This window comes from Schistocerca americana, chromosome 3 (assembly GCF_021461395.2).
Source record: "Schistocerca americana isolate TAMUIC-IGC-003095 chromosome 3, iqSchAmer2.1, whole genome shotgun sequence".
Taxonomy (NCBI): domain Eukaryota; kingdom Metazoa; phylum Arthropoda; class Insecta; order Orthoptera; family Acrididae; genus Schistocerca; species Schistocerca americana.
In genome coordinates, this window is record NC_060121.1 from 868,934,702 (window position 1) to 868,949,928 (window position 15,227).

General features: G+C 38.2%; 1 protein-coding gene across 3 annotated transcripts in view; it reads left to right on the forward strand.

Moving 5' to 3' along the window:
* The first annotated feature begins 536 nt into the window (after positions 1-536).
* Positions 537-15,227, forward strand: part of LOC124605309 (transmembrane protein 64) — a 47,628-nt gene continuing 32,937 nt past the window's right edge. For 2 of the 3 annotated variants that reach the window (XM_047136891.1, XM_047136893.1), the window contains exons 1-2: positions 886-1,669; positions 1,760-1,918. In XM_047136891.1, coding sequence (XP_046992847.1) covers positions 1,127-1,669; positions 1,760-1,918 — 702 coding nt within the window. In that variant the 5' untranslated portion in view covers positions 886-1,126. The other variant, XM_047136892.1, reaches the window with a different exon arrangement.

The following is a 15,227-nucleotide window of genomic DNA, read 5'->3' on the forward strand; positions in this document are numbered from 1 at the left end:
GAAGAGAATGTTCCGTGTTGTTCAGTACGAGGTCACCACTTTGGGTGAATTCTGCATCCAACTGTAATACACGGGACAATGAAGGTACTCATCCACCGCACACAACACAAATCTCGCCATAGTAAGAACATAAAACCTAAGCAATATTGCCCAGTACAAAGGTGAATCTAGTTTTTATAGCACAGCTACTCATGAATCAATGATTGCACTTTGCGCCATATCGATTGTCCATATTAGCCCGCCACAACGTCATCTCTGTATTGGTGCGGTCTTGGCAGGCTGCAATTAGAATGACCTTGTTCTTCAAGAGTACAGCAAACAAAATCAGTTATCTGAACCTGTCTTTAATTTCGCGTAATCTATAAGTAACAAAAGGAATAATATTTAATGACAAAGCCGCTTCTATTTGTAAGCAATTTCCCTTTCGTTTGCTGACAGTCTTAAATCGTGATTTGAATGTCGCATGTTCAAATGATACTACTGGTTTCCACTGCCGAAAACATGTTTTTGGTAGCTGTGTACGCCACTGATTTCTCTAGTTACAAGAACTTTGTGATTTTTAGCGAATTTTTGGAGGCCACTCTAGGATTTTTACATTTGAATTCTAGATAAATGAAATCCTAATACTGCATCAAAGTCATGGTTCTCGGAGAAACGTGGACATGATGACGTGGTGTTTGCTTATTTTCACTGGAACGTATCTAATTGATGCTATAGTTGACGATGCTGTTAGCATCGAAGTGTAGATGCTAAATGATGGAAACGGTCTGATTCTTCGGCGACGCTTAGTACCTGTATTGCACGGTGCACAATTCTCAAACTATACCGCAGTCAGTTAAATAACCACAGAGTTTACCTTCAAAATTCCAAAGATTCATGTAATTGTGTTTACACTTTAGAGAGAAGTCTGGTTGTTGTCATGTGTGAAGTTGTTATTGGTTTTTCATATTGAAGCTTCTAATGATGCATATTTTTTGTTTCACGTTTTTGACAGATGTAATATCAGCATCTGCCTCGGACTCGTCATGCAGCCAATTTGAACAGAATTCTTTCTGTGATTTGACGTGAGGTTTCAAATAATGCAGGACATTCCAATATTTGTTTGTAGGCCACCATATAAACAAATATGAACTCGATAAGTATTGATATTGATGGAACGGTGTCCGATTTTAGGACATCTAAATCTGACAGTTCCTGCCTGAAAATAAATTCCGTGAACAGTGCTGGCTATCTATATAATTGCTGCTTGCTACTGATCACTGTAATTGTTTTAAGCATAATTCTATTTGAATTCAAAGAATATGTTAGAGCATTGCTAATGTGGGTTGAGTCACAAGATCAAGTTGTTATATACTTAATTTTTACTGTGCTGTTCGTTCTAGTTTCCTTCCCATTCACTTGGGGGTACACAGTTCTTGTTTTCGCTACAGGTTACGTTTTCGGAATAATTAGAGGCCTAGTAACAGTTTTATTCGCAGCAAACATTGGTGTAGTTGTCGCACATTTTGCAGTTAGACTTGTACACTATAAATTTCCATTAACAAAGCTTATCCAGAATGACAAAATTCAAGCTGTGCTCTCTGTGATATCGGGATCTAAAGCATTTAGAGTTGCAGCCTTTTCTCGCTTGACCCCAGTGCCTTTCGGAGTACAGAATTTAATATTTGCAGTGAGTGTACACTTTAAGCCACTTATTCAAAATAGATTAGGGCGTTTATAGAAATGTTATCTGAAGCTTTACTTAATTTTATTTCTGTAGGTCAGCAATATTAATACGAGAATATATTTCATAGCATCTTTTATTGGTATGATACCAGCCCAAGTCATAAATGTGTATCTGGGAAGCTCATTGAGATCAATGGAGGAAGTTTTGTCCCACAAATCAACAGCCACCACAGCTATCATTGTGTTTTTTCAAGTATGTATGAATTTTAATCAGTACTTACCATGTAATGCAAAGTAAAATATATTGTAGAGTGCTCTTTAGAGTTCAGCATTTGCTTTTTGCCACTGCTGTTGAGACAGTTCAATAACATTGTTGTCACTTTTGTTAAAATTGGGTTAGATGACTCTGAGGACAAATTGTAGCTCTCTTGGCTCTTGTAAGATATTTGTGGAAGTAGATAAATTATGCATGACTTGTCAGAAATAATGATCCACAATCTCAAAATTATTGTGACTGGTATAGTTATTGCTATCAGTTATGATCGGGGATTAATCGCCTCTACTATGTACACCATGACCACAGTACAGTTATTGAGGAGCTCTTCGTATTTAAAGTGACTGTCCAATTATTGAAAAACAGTCTGCAGCAAAGTTGTAGAATGTGATGTGATCTGGTTCACTTTGATGCCTGCTATTGCAAGGATCCACTGGATTAAAGCCCGTGTCACATTTATAGTGTGATCTCAGGTTACAGTATCAGAATTTGGCACAAAGTTGTTGGTTCATTGAACTCATGTAAGAGTAGAAAAGATATTCACACAAAATATGTTGCATTCTGTAAAATACTGAACTGGAAACCTGTTTAAAAAATCAGTTTCTAGTAACAAAATTTGCTCATTGGGTATTTGTAAACTAGTAGTAGGACAGCTGATGAATTGTAAGGGGAGATAATACGTATCAAATCAGCAAAAGGGGGGGGGGGGGGCAGGGTGTTAACTTCTTAGCCTCAGATGTTATTGAATTTAGCATATGTTACAATTTAGGATGAAGATAGAAGTACGTATTTGTTTGTTTTGTGCAAAAGTATTCCCAAGCTGCAGAGGATGATGTTGCAAGTACCTTTTTGAACCCGCAATTTTTGGGAAAAACTTTAAAACTGTGTAAGCCCATTACTGGAACAGTTCCAGGACGTTTTCTTTGTTTTCTCTCAAAACTAACAGTCCCAAAAATTACCATATTAGACAAGTTTCTATTACCACAATATCGCTTACTGGTCTCATGAAATCAAAACCTAGTTTTATTTGACATAGAATTTTATTTGATTCTAAAACATGCAAGAAAGCTCCAAAAACGTACAGATTCCAAAACATATAACTTCCATAGACTCTGCTTAGTCCTTTAATGAGCTATTTGCTGAACTAAAAATGCATTGTTTTCCATCAATATTCTCTTTTAATATTTAGTGATGCCATCCAGTTAAAGTGCACTTATAATGTTCACAACTTTTCCGCTACTTGCTGATTTGGCAGTTCGTTTCAGTAGGTCATAGGCAATTGGGCAATGGTATACCAGAGTCAACGGCGGTGTCCGATCCCACCTGTCAGCTTTGACCCCTGATGTAAGGGTGTCGTGGTTTGTGACGTCATGATGGTGCAGAGTTTAGTTTATGAATGTGTTGTGTTTGTAGATGTTGTCTTGTTGTGATTGGTGGTGTCCTCTGGTGGTGTGTGTATGGTCCGTGTGTTATTTATTTATTGTTCTGTGGGACCAAATTAAGGAGAAGTCTCCATGGTCATGGAACGAATCAATACATGAAATTATAACACTATATTAGAAACAGATAAAATGAAATATAAAAAAACATATTCAGGTGACAAGTCGTAAGTTTAAATGAAGAAAATCAACAATGTAACACTGGAGTTTGCTTAATTTTTTAGCTCTTCCAGGAGCTCCTCGACAGAATAGGAGGAGTGAGCCATGAGGAAACTCTTCAGTTTAGATTTAAAAGTGTTTGGGCTACTGCTAAGGTTTTTGAGTTCTTGTGGTAGCTTATTGAAAATGGATGCAGCAGAATACTGCACTCCTTTCTGCACAAGAGTCAAGGAAGTGCATTCTACATGCAGATTTGATTTCTGCCTAGTATTAACTGAGTGAAAGCTGCTAACTCTTGGGAATAGGCTAATATTGTTAACAACAAACGACATTAAAGAAAATATATATTGTGAGAGCAATGTCAGAATTCCCAGATTTTTGAATAGGGGTCGACAAGACATTCTCGAACTTACACCACATATAGCTCGAACAGCCCGTTTTTGAGCCAAAAATACCCTTTTTGAATCAGAGGAATTACGCCAAAAAATAATACCATATGACATAAGCGTATGAAAATATGCGAAGTAGACTACTTTTCGTGTTGAAGTGTCACTTATTTCAGATACTGTTCTAATGGTAAATAAAGCAGCATTTAGCTTCTGAACAAGATCCTGGACATGGGCTTTCCACCACAGCTTACTATCTATCCGAACGCCTAGGAACTTGAGCTGTTCTGTCTCGCTTATAATATGCCTATTCTGTCTGATCAAAATATCGGTTCTTGTTGAATTGTGAGTTAGAAACTGTAAAAACTTAGTCTTACTGTGATTTAGCATCAAATTATTTTCCACAGGCCACGAACTGATTTCATGAACTACATTATTTGTTACTGTTTCAATATTACACACAAGATCCTTCACTATAAAGCTGGTGTCATCAGCAAACAGAAATATTTTTGAATCACCTGTAATACTAGAAGGCATATCATTTATATAAATAAGAAACAGCAGTGGCCCCAGCACCGACCCTTGAGGAACGCCCCACTTAACAGTGCCCCATTGGGACTGAACATCACTACCACTCTCAATATTGTGGAGAATTACCCTCTGCTTTCTGTTCTTAAAGTAAGAGGCGAACCAATTGTAAGCTACTTCCCTTACTCCATAATGGTCCAACTTCTGCAGTAATATTTTGTGGTCAACACAGTCAAAAGCCTTCGTTAAATCAAAGAAAACACCTAGCGTTCGCAACCTTTTATTTAATCCGTCCAAAACCTCACAGAGAAAAGAGAATATAGCATTTTCAGTTGTTAAACCATTTCTAAAACCAAACTGAACATTTGACAGCAAATTATGTGAATTTAAATGCTCCAGTAACCTTGTATATACAACCTTCTCGATAACTTTAGCAAACACCGATGGCATAGAAATAGGTCTAAAATTGTCAACATTATCAATGTCTCCCTTTTTATAAAGTGGCTTCAGTACTGAGTACTTTAATCGGTCAGGAAACCAACCACTCCTAAAGGAAAAGTTACAGATATGGCTGAGAACTGGGCTAACATACACAGAACAATACTTCAGTATTCTGCTAGATACCCTGTCATATCCGTGAGAGTTCTTGGTCTTTAGTGATTTAATTATTAACTCAATCTCCCTCTTGTCAGTATTATGGAGGAGCATTTCAGGCAACAGTCTCGGAACACTTTTTTCTACGAGCGCTATATGATTTCCTGTTGGGACTAGGTTTCTATTTAGTTCACTTGCTATATTCAGAAAGTGATTATTAAATACTGTACATATATGCGACTTATCAGTAACACGGACATTCCCACTACGCACTGATTCTATATCCTCGACCTGTCTCTGCAGACCAGCAACTTCCTTTACGACTGACCATATGGTTTTAATTTTATCCTGAGACTTAGCTATTCTATCTGCATACCACATACTTTTTGCCTTCCTAATAACATTTTTAAGCACTTTACAATACTGTTTGTAATGGGCTGCTGCATTTAGATTTTGACTGTTTCTAACGTTTTGATATAATTGCCACTTTGTTCTACAAGATATTCTTATCCCTCTAGTCAGCCACCCAGGCTGCCTGTTTGTGCTAGTACCCTGTTTTAAATGTTCTAACGGAAAGTAACTTTCAAAGAGCATGAGAAAAGTCTTGAGAAAAGCATTATATTTATCGTCTACTGTATCAGCGCTATAAACATCTTGCCACTCTTGTTCCTTTATAAGGTTTACAAAGGTCTCTACAGCAACTGGATCAGCTTTCCTGAACAGCTGATGACTATATTTAACACGTGTTGCAGCACAAAAATCTTTTAAAGTTAAAATTTGTGCATCATGATCTGAAAGGCCATTCACCTTTTTGCTAACAGAATGCCCTTCTAGTAATGAGGAATGAACAAAAATGTTGTCTATGGTTGTTCTTCTGTTCCCTTGCACTCTCGTTGGAAAGAATACGGTTTGCATAAGATTATATGAATTAAAGAGGTCCACTAGCATCCTCTTCCTTGCACAATCACTTATACAATTAATATTGAAGTCACCACATATAACTAACTTTTTGTATTTCCTATAAAGTGAACCAAGAACCTCCTCTAGCTTTAGCAAAAATGTTGTGAAATCGGAGTCTGGGGATCTATAAATAACAACAGTTAGAAGTTTAGCTCCGTTAAATTTAACCACACCTGCACAACATTCAAACACCTTTTCAGTGCAGTACTTTGAAACATCAATTAATTCAAATGGGATGTCGTTTTTCACATACGTGGCTACTCCCCCACACCGCAAAGAGCTCCTCGAAAAGCTGCCAGCCAACCTGTATCCTGGTAAAGGAAGCCTCTGAATTATCTCCTTATTTAAGAAGTGTTCAGATATACCAATAATTTCAGAGTCAACATCTATAAGCAGTTCACTAACTTTATCTCTAGTACCTTGTATATTTTGATGAAATATACTAATTCCCTCATTACTCGGATACCTAAGCTTTGTCAAAAGTGATTCCCTTGTTAGAGAGACTTCCCTTAAGCAGGAATACCTATCAGCTGACTTCAATCTAAAAAAGGTGCAGCTCTAACACCCACTACTGCAGGAATTTTCCCATTAGTGATCTCACCAACCCCACCTATGCTGTCACCTATAAGCTTTCCCAACCTCCCCTTCCCATACCTGTTGAGGTGCAGGCCATGTCTAGTGAAACCCGTCCTGCTGGTAGACTCCACCGACACCACTGAAATGTGACCCATGCTTTCTGTCATCAGCGCACCCCCAAGTCTCATGTTATTACGCCTGACAGCTGTATTAAGATGAGGCAGATCATGACGCTGAAACAGTTCCACGAAATGCACATTTGTGTTGCCAGTCTGAGTGGCTATCTTTTCCAGGTCACCATCTATGTTATACTCCCCATCCCTACCAATACTATTACCAGCCCCACCCACAATCACTACCTGATCCTCTTTAGTAAAATCCCTACATAACCCCCCTATGTTAACAGACACCTGAGCCAACCCTGCATTAGGCTTCACAATGCTGGTGACCTGGTACTCACTCCCCAGCACTTCCTGCAACTGCTGGCCTACACCTCTGCCATGAGAACTACCTAACAGCAGAACCTTCTTCTTCCTATTTGACTTTGCAACTGTTCTAGGCACAGTAACTACTGAGGTCTGCTGTATACTTCCTACAGCTACAGCTACTAGAGATTCCTCTCCACTAGACTCTGACAGTTGGTCATATCTATTGTAAACACCAATAGTAAAACTATCTGAAAATCTTCTTCTCCTAGCAGATCTCTTGCCAACAGCCAGCTCCCATTCCCCAACCCCCTTCTCCCTCCTCATCCTATCTAGCTCCTCCTGTGCGTTTTTCAACTGCACCTGAAGGGCACAGATCTTACGCTCCTGCTCCTCTATCAACTTACTCTTGCTACATAACCTGCAGTTCCAGGAGAGGATCTCACCAGAATGCCCACTGGCTTCCCCACTGCATTCCCCCCAGTGAAAATACTTTGAACAAGTCTCACACCGCAATCCACTACTCACGAACCTACGGCAAAGCCCACACTTCTCACTCATGGTAAAATTTTACTTTTTCTAAGTTCCTCTACTACAATAAGAAGATGTTAAAAACAATAAGAAGATGTTAAAAACCTGACTACAATAATCACAAACTTACTCTACAAGGGAAGTAACTACTATTATTAACAGTATTAATAAACAACAAATGTGAATATAACAAAAGACCAATACAGAAAGAGAATCAAACGTCTAATGACACAGTAACGAAGCTGAAAACAGTTCCCAAATTATTTCACCAGAAAACACCAAGAACACCGGTTGAAGACTACTAAAGTTCCTAAATAAACCACTATACACAAACAATTAATTAGTACTTAGCTTTCGATGCGCTGCTACAGCTGCAACTGGTCAGCGCAGAATGTAAACACAGGCAAGAGGTTAAGTTGCTCGATACGAAACACTCACAAATATCAGGTGTATTGGGTTCATTTGGGTGTCGGTGCTTGAAGTGTGCATTTATCGATCATTACTGTTATAGAAGAATGGAAATTATTTTCAATGAGTTAAGAATTAAGTTTCCATTGTTGTTATGCAAGAATCTAACAGTACAGTTTAAATTTTATGAAATATTCTGTTGTATATGACAACATTTTACACAATATATTCCATTATATTGCTATGTTATTCCATATATTCCACATCATTCATGACTTTTATCTAAAACTTATTTTCTCGTTAGTTCCTCCATGTTTTATAATCACCAAATGTCTTCACTTGCCATCAGTCATTGCACAAACAGTTATCAATTAAAACACAAAAGCCACTGACACTGTAAATGCACTTACCATGCCTTAGCAACTGAGGCAGTCACAGTATTTAAAAAATTACAAACTGGAAGTGACCACTAATGGTAGTGTTGCTGTCTTGCAACTGGAAACCTATATCCAGCTGCCAGTCCATGTGGCAGCATAAAATTAACAATGATTTCATTTCATAACTGACATCTGTAATTGCTGCAGTCAACTAGTCAGTCATCCACACAGGTCACAATATCCCTCTTTGTGACTCTTAATATTCTTTTTCATTTTCGAAACTCTGGGCTGAACAAATGAAATTTCTTCTTTCTTGCTATTTAAAGTTAGTGCAATAGAAGTTAGCCCATCACTTTGAGTCCAGGAATGGGTCTTTTCCATTCCATTCACAGGGGCTTTTTGGATGGACCATTCTTCTCTTTTCTGCTGGTGGATTTCTTCAATTTCCACTTCGCAAACAGCATGAGGGCTATAGATGAGTGTGATTTCACCACTCTTGAAAAATCAGTATTTCGAATTTCAACTGCACTTGGGCAGGGAAGATTATGTTTTGTAGCATGATGCTTCAGTAGGCCACCTACGCCATAGCAAGGCCTCTTCCCCTCCCAGTAGCAGTTGTTACCCACTCCACTGGAACAAGCAGTTTAGTCTTCAGACAGTTGGTAATGATTTTTGAAGTGACTAGGGCCAACATCGGAAGTATTGGTGATCTTTTCTGCCTGTGATTGCACTTATGAATTTTGCACATTGTCACCAATGTATGTGTTGAATCATGTCCTGCATCATCACTTATACTGCAGCTCTTATAGTATTGTTCTTCATATCACTTTTGTAAAAATTGGAACTTGCTCATTACCCCAACGATATCCTTATACTTCTTGTGACAGGATCACAGACAAGTTCTCAGCAAAATCACAGTGAAGCTCTAACTGTAGTTCTTCAACCTGTACCTCTCCCTTCACTTGAGCTATGTATTGTTGCACTTTTTTTAAATGTCCGTGTGTTACTGCTTTCACTGCCCATTTCATAAGTTCATCATTCAAAATGTTAGTGGCAATAGTTCTGATGGTTAGTTTATTTTCCTCCCATGTAACATATATGTAACTTCTGAAAAGTCTTCTGGTACGTTTTTCAGACGAAGTGTCTGTAAAGAGAGTTTTCCTTTTCCAGGGCAATCACTTCATTGATGAAGCAAACATGTCTCTTGCTTTGCATTACAAATTACTAATGACTTCACACATCTCGCCAAGGTGTCATACATCATCCATTCAAGTAATTTCTTCGAATTCACTGCACAAAGCTCAAAATTTGCACAATACACACATAAACAGACATCTTTAGGTGGATGTGGAACCACCTACTTTGGCTGTAATGCATAAAATTTTGCTCTTCCAATGTGTAATATTGTATATTCCTTCCTGTATAAGGCAAAAGTTTCTTAAATACAGCGAGTCATGTATGTTTTCGCTTTCACAACTTTTTCTCCTTCAACAGTTATTGGTTCTTTTTTTGTTGACATTCTGCCAAGAACAGTCCCACTTATCTTCCAGATAAAATTACTGTGCTGTTTGAACATATCCTTCTTTTACAGAATGACGATAATAGGGATCTGGTATCCAAACCAACCTTTTACAAATCTCATTTCTTGTTTTGTCCACCACGTATTTTGATGCTGATGGAATGTGATGAAAACAGTTTTCTTTTAAAAAGACTTTGGGATAATAGAACTTGTACCGTTTCATTGTAGGATGCACACAATTCAACAGCTGAATTGATGTTTGAAAAACTTCCTAGCAATTGAGCAAGCTTCCTTTGGTTCATTTTCTTCTCAAGATGGGATTTCTACTTTGAAGAGTATGATTAGTTTAGTTTTGGTGTACTCCCTCACAGCTTCAGTTACTTCTCTGCGTAGAGCGTATGACTTGACCACACTGACCACAGTTTCATAACAGTGCTCCCACATACATCTTCAGGTGTCTGACTCAGGGAATGTAATTCTTCCTCTGTGGATGCAGTGTCTGCTGCATCTGCACCATGATCTCACCTTGTTCAGTTGCTGCCATTGTTGGTATTCTGTCATAGCATTTAGAATGCATAAAGGCATCACAAAAAACATCTTGACTTTGAAACAGAGTCTTGAAATGAGGACACTTATTCCCAGCCTGTAGGGAGTCTGTGGTTGGTTGGCTTTTTTTCACTCTTTTATTCAAATAGTCAGCACATTTAACTCTCCTTTGGCCCCCAGTCAGAAGACATTTCAGACACAGTGCTTTCCACAAAACACATTACAACTCGATTAGTCAGCAGAATCCTCACAAAGGCATACAGTCTTATTTGGATCTTCTCAGGTTTTTGGTTGGTTAGTTGATTGGTTTGGAGAGTAAGACGACTAAACTCCTAGGTTATCAGTCTCATCTCATATTTTCTACAATGCTCTTCAATATAGAAATTAGTTTTGAACAAGTGCAGTACAGAAACCAGAATTAAACAACTGCAACAGATCAATTGGCAAGAAAAAACTGCAGCAAAGAAGTTAGAAATAAACAGCAACAACAAAGAAATTTAAAAAAAAAAATTGTAGATAGTCATTTTTTTGGGAGAGGCGTCGTAATGTGGACTGGACAGATGTCCAGTGGGCAGGACGTTCATAATTGCGCATTTGCCCAAAGCAGTTTTAAATGCCCAAAATCTGAGCATCTATTTTAAAAAGCACTTTCTGAAATTTTTACTGCTAAAATTTATGATTTACCAGTTAAAATAAGGCATGTGGCGATACTTCCACTATTGAAAGTTAGTAAATGTTTTTCACTTAAAACTACATGTATCATTAATTGCCTTTATTGCTTAAGAATGAAAAGAAAGAATAAAGAAGCATATTTTCTTACTTGCATTCCAACTTGCGTCCCAAGGAAGGACGCATGTTGCAAAATTATTACTGAACATATTAAACTGCTGGCATGTGTTTCCCGATAATAAACATTAAATTGTTTTCAGTGAAAAACCAAAAAATAAATGATGTAGTGACATTAGAGTCAGGCTATAGTTTTCTGATCTGCTCCTTTCCCTATCTACTCTTGTATGACTGCACTGCTGTGAAGATAAAATGAGAACAGTAACAAAAAATATTTAATAACAAAAAATCGATCTCCAAGACACTGCATTGCCTCTGGCAAAGAATAATTTCCCTCGCATTGTTCCACTTGGGTGCTTAGCTCACCTATTAAACTTGTGCTCAGAAATTTTAGTCCATCAAACAATCAAAACTTTCATGGCAAATTCAGTAGAGGTTGTCAAAACAGAAAAATACAGCCACATTTTACAAGCAGTGTTTGATGAAATATCAGATGAAAAAATTTCAGAGATATGATTTCACTGAAATTTCTACGAAAGACAAGATAGGGAGCCATACATTTTGTCTTGAAAGTTGGGAATCAAATAAAGTTGTCTTACAAACCTTAGTTGTAAAGGCAAAGGCGCAGTCATACTTGCAGCCTGAAATAAAAGAAGAGTTGTGGATGATGATGATCTCTGGGTGAGAGTTGAGAAAAAGAACTCATGAATGAAATCATTTATTGATTACAGCTGTAGAGTTAAATGAGCCTCAATTTCTCAAAATATTCACAAACTTCAATATGTTGGTAGAAGTTCTTATTGGGAAACTACCGTTCCTTACACTGCAATCTGCAGAAGAAAGGTCAATCTTATCTAAATTCCAAGCCAGGAAGAAATTCATTGTTTCTTGTATTAATCTTGCAACTAATCTTCTTGATCCAGCAGTACAAGATAGTAACCTGAAGCCTATCGAGTTGTTGTTGTTGTTGTTGTTGTTGTGGTCTTGAGTTCTGAGACTGGTTTGATGCAGCTCTCCATGCTACTCTATCCTGTGCAAGCTTCTTCATCTCCCAGTACTTACTGCAGCCTACATCCTTCTGAATCTGCTTAGTGTATTCATCTCTTGGTCTCCCTCTATGATTTTTACCCTCCACACTGCCCTCCAGTACTAAATTGGTGATCCCTTGATGCCTCAGAATACATCCTACCAACCAATCCCTTCTCCTAGCCATATTGTGCCACAAACTCCTCTTCTCCCCAATTCTGTTCAATACCTCCTCATTAGTTATGTGATCGACACATCTAATCTTCAGCATTCTTCTGTAGCAACACATTTCGAAAGCTTCTATTCTCTTCCTGTCCAAACTATTTATCGTCCATGTTTCACTTCCATACATGGCTACACTCCATACAAATACTTTCAGAAACGACTTCCTGACACTTAAATCAATACTCGATGTTAACAAATGTCTCTTCCTCAGAAACGCTTTCCTTGCCATTGCCAATCTACATTTTATATTCTCTCTACTTTGACCATCGTCAGTTATTTTGCTCCCCAAGTAGCAAAACTCCTTTACTACTTTAAGTGTCTCATTTCCTAATCTAATTCCCTCAGCATCACCCGATTTAATTCAACTACATTCCATTATCCTCATTTTGCATTTGTTGATGTTCATCTTATAACCTCCTTTCAAGACACTGTCCATTCCATTCAACTGCTCTACCAAGTCCTTTGCTGTCTCTGACAGAATTACAATGTCATCGGCAAACCTCAAAGTTTTTATTTCTTCTCCATGGATTTTAATACCTACTCCGAATTTTTCTTTTGTTTCCTTCACTGCTTGCTCAATATACTGATTGAATAGCATCGGGGAGAGGCTACAACCCTGTCTCACTCCCTTGCCCAACCACCACTTCCCTTTCATGTCCCTCAACTCTTATAACTGCCATCTGCTTTCTGTACAAATTGTAAATAGCCTTTCACTCCCTGCATTTTACCCCTGCCACCTTCAGAATTTGAAAGAGAGTATTCCAGTTAACGTTGTCAAAAGCTTTCTCTAAGTCTACAAATGCTAGAAACGTAGGTTTGCCTTTCCTTAATCTGTCTTCTAGGATAAGTTGTAGGGTCAGTATTGCCTCACGTGTTCCATCATTTATACAGAATCCAAACTGATCTTCCCCGAGGTTGGCTTCTACCAGTTTTTCCATTCGTCTGTAAAGAATTCATGTTAGTTTTTTGCAGCTGTGACTTATTAAACTGATAGTTCATTAATTTTCACATCTGTCAACACCTGCTTCCTTTGGGATTGGAATTATTATATTCTTCTTGAAGTCTGAGGGAATGTTGCCTGTCTCATACATCTTGCTCACTAGTTGGTAGAGTTTTGTCAGGACTGGCTCTCCCAAGGCTGTCAGTAGTACTAATGGAATGTTGTCTACTCCCGTGGTCTTGTTTCGACTTAGGTCTTTCAGTGGTTTGTCAAACTCTTCACGCAGTATCATATCTCCCATTTCATCTTCATCTACCTCCTCTTCCATTTCCATAATATTGTCCTCAAGAACATCACCCCTGTATAGACCCTCCATATACTCCTTCCATCCTTCTGCTTTCCCTTCTTTGCTTAGAACTGGGTTTCCATCTGAGCTCTTGATATTCCTGCAAGTGGTTCTCTTTTCTCCAAAGGTCTTTTTAATTTTCCTATAGGCACCCTCGTGAGATAAGCCTCTACATCCTTACATTTGTCCTCTAGCCATCCCTGCTTAACCATTTTGCTCTTCCTGTCGATCTCATTTGTATTCCTTTTTGCCTGCTTCACTTATTGAATTTTTGTATTTTCTCCTTTCATCAATTAAATTCAGTATCTCTTCTGTTACCCAAGGATTTCTACTAGCCCTCGTCTTTTTACCTACTTGATCCTCTGCTGCCTTCACTATTTCATTCCTCAAAGCTACCCATTCTTCTTCTACTGTATTTCTTCCCCCATTCCTGTCAGTTGTTCCCTTATGCTCTCCCTGACACTCTCTACAACCTCTGGTTCTTTCAGATTATCCATGTCCCATCTCCTTAAATTCCCACCTTTTTGCAGTTTCTTCAGTTTTAATCTACAGTTCATAACCAATAGATTGTGGTCAGAGTCCACATCTGCCCCTGGAAATGTCTTACAATTTAAAATCTGGTTCCTAAATCTCTGCCTTACCATTATATAATCTATCTGAAACCTTCTAGTATCTCCAGAATTCTTCCATGTATACAACCTTCTTTTATGATTCTTGAACCAAGTGTTAGCTATGATTAAGTTATGCTGTGTGCACAATTCTACCAGGCGGCTTCCTCTTTCATTTCTTAGCCCCAATCCATATTCACCTACTACGTTTTTTTTCTCTTCCTTTTCCTACTGTCGAATTCCAGTCACCCATGACTATTAAATTTTCGTCTCCCTTCACTACCTGAATAATTTCTTGTTATCGCATCATACATTTCATCAATTTCTTCATCATCTGCAGAGGGCATATAAACTTGTACTACTGTAGTGGGCGTGGGCTTCATGTCTATCTTGGCCACAATAATGTGTTCACTATGCTGTTTGTAGTAGCTTACCCACACTCCTATTTTTTTTATTCATTATAAACCTACTCCTGCATTATCCCTATTTGATTTTGTATTTATAACCCTGTATTCACCTGACCAAAAGTCTTGTTTCTCCTGCCACCGAACTTCACTAATTCCCACTATATCTAACATTAACCTATCCATTTCCCTTTTTAAATTTTCTAATCTACCTGCCCAATTAAGGGATCTGACATTCCACGCTCTGATCCTTAGAACGCCAGTTTTCTTTCTCCTGAAAACGACGTCCTCTTCAGTAGTCCCCACCCGGAGATCCGAATGGGGGACTATTTTACCTTCGGAATATTTTACCCAAGAGGACGCCATCATCATTTAATCATACAGTAAAGCTGCATGCCCTCGGGAAAAATTACGGCTGTAGTTTCCCCTTACTTTCTGCTGTTCGCAGTACCACAACAGCAAGGCCGTTTTGGTGTATTACAGGGCCAGATCAGTCAATCATCCA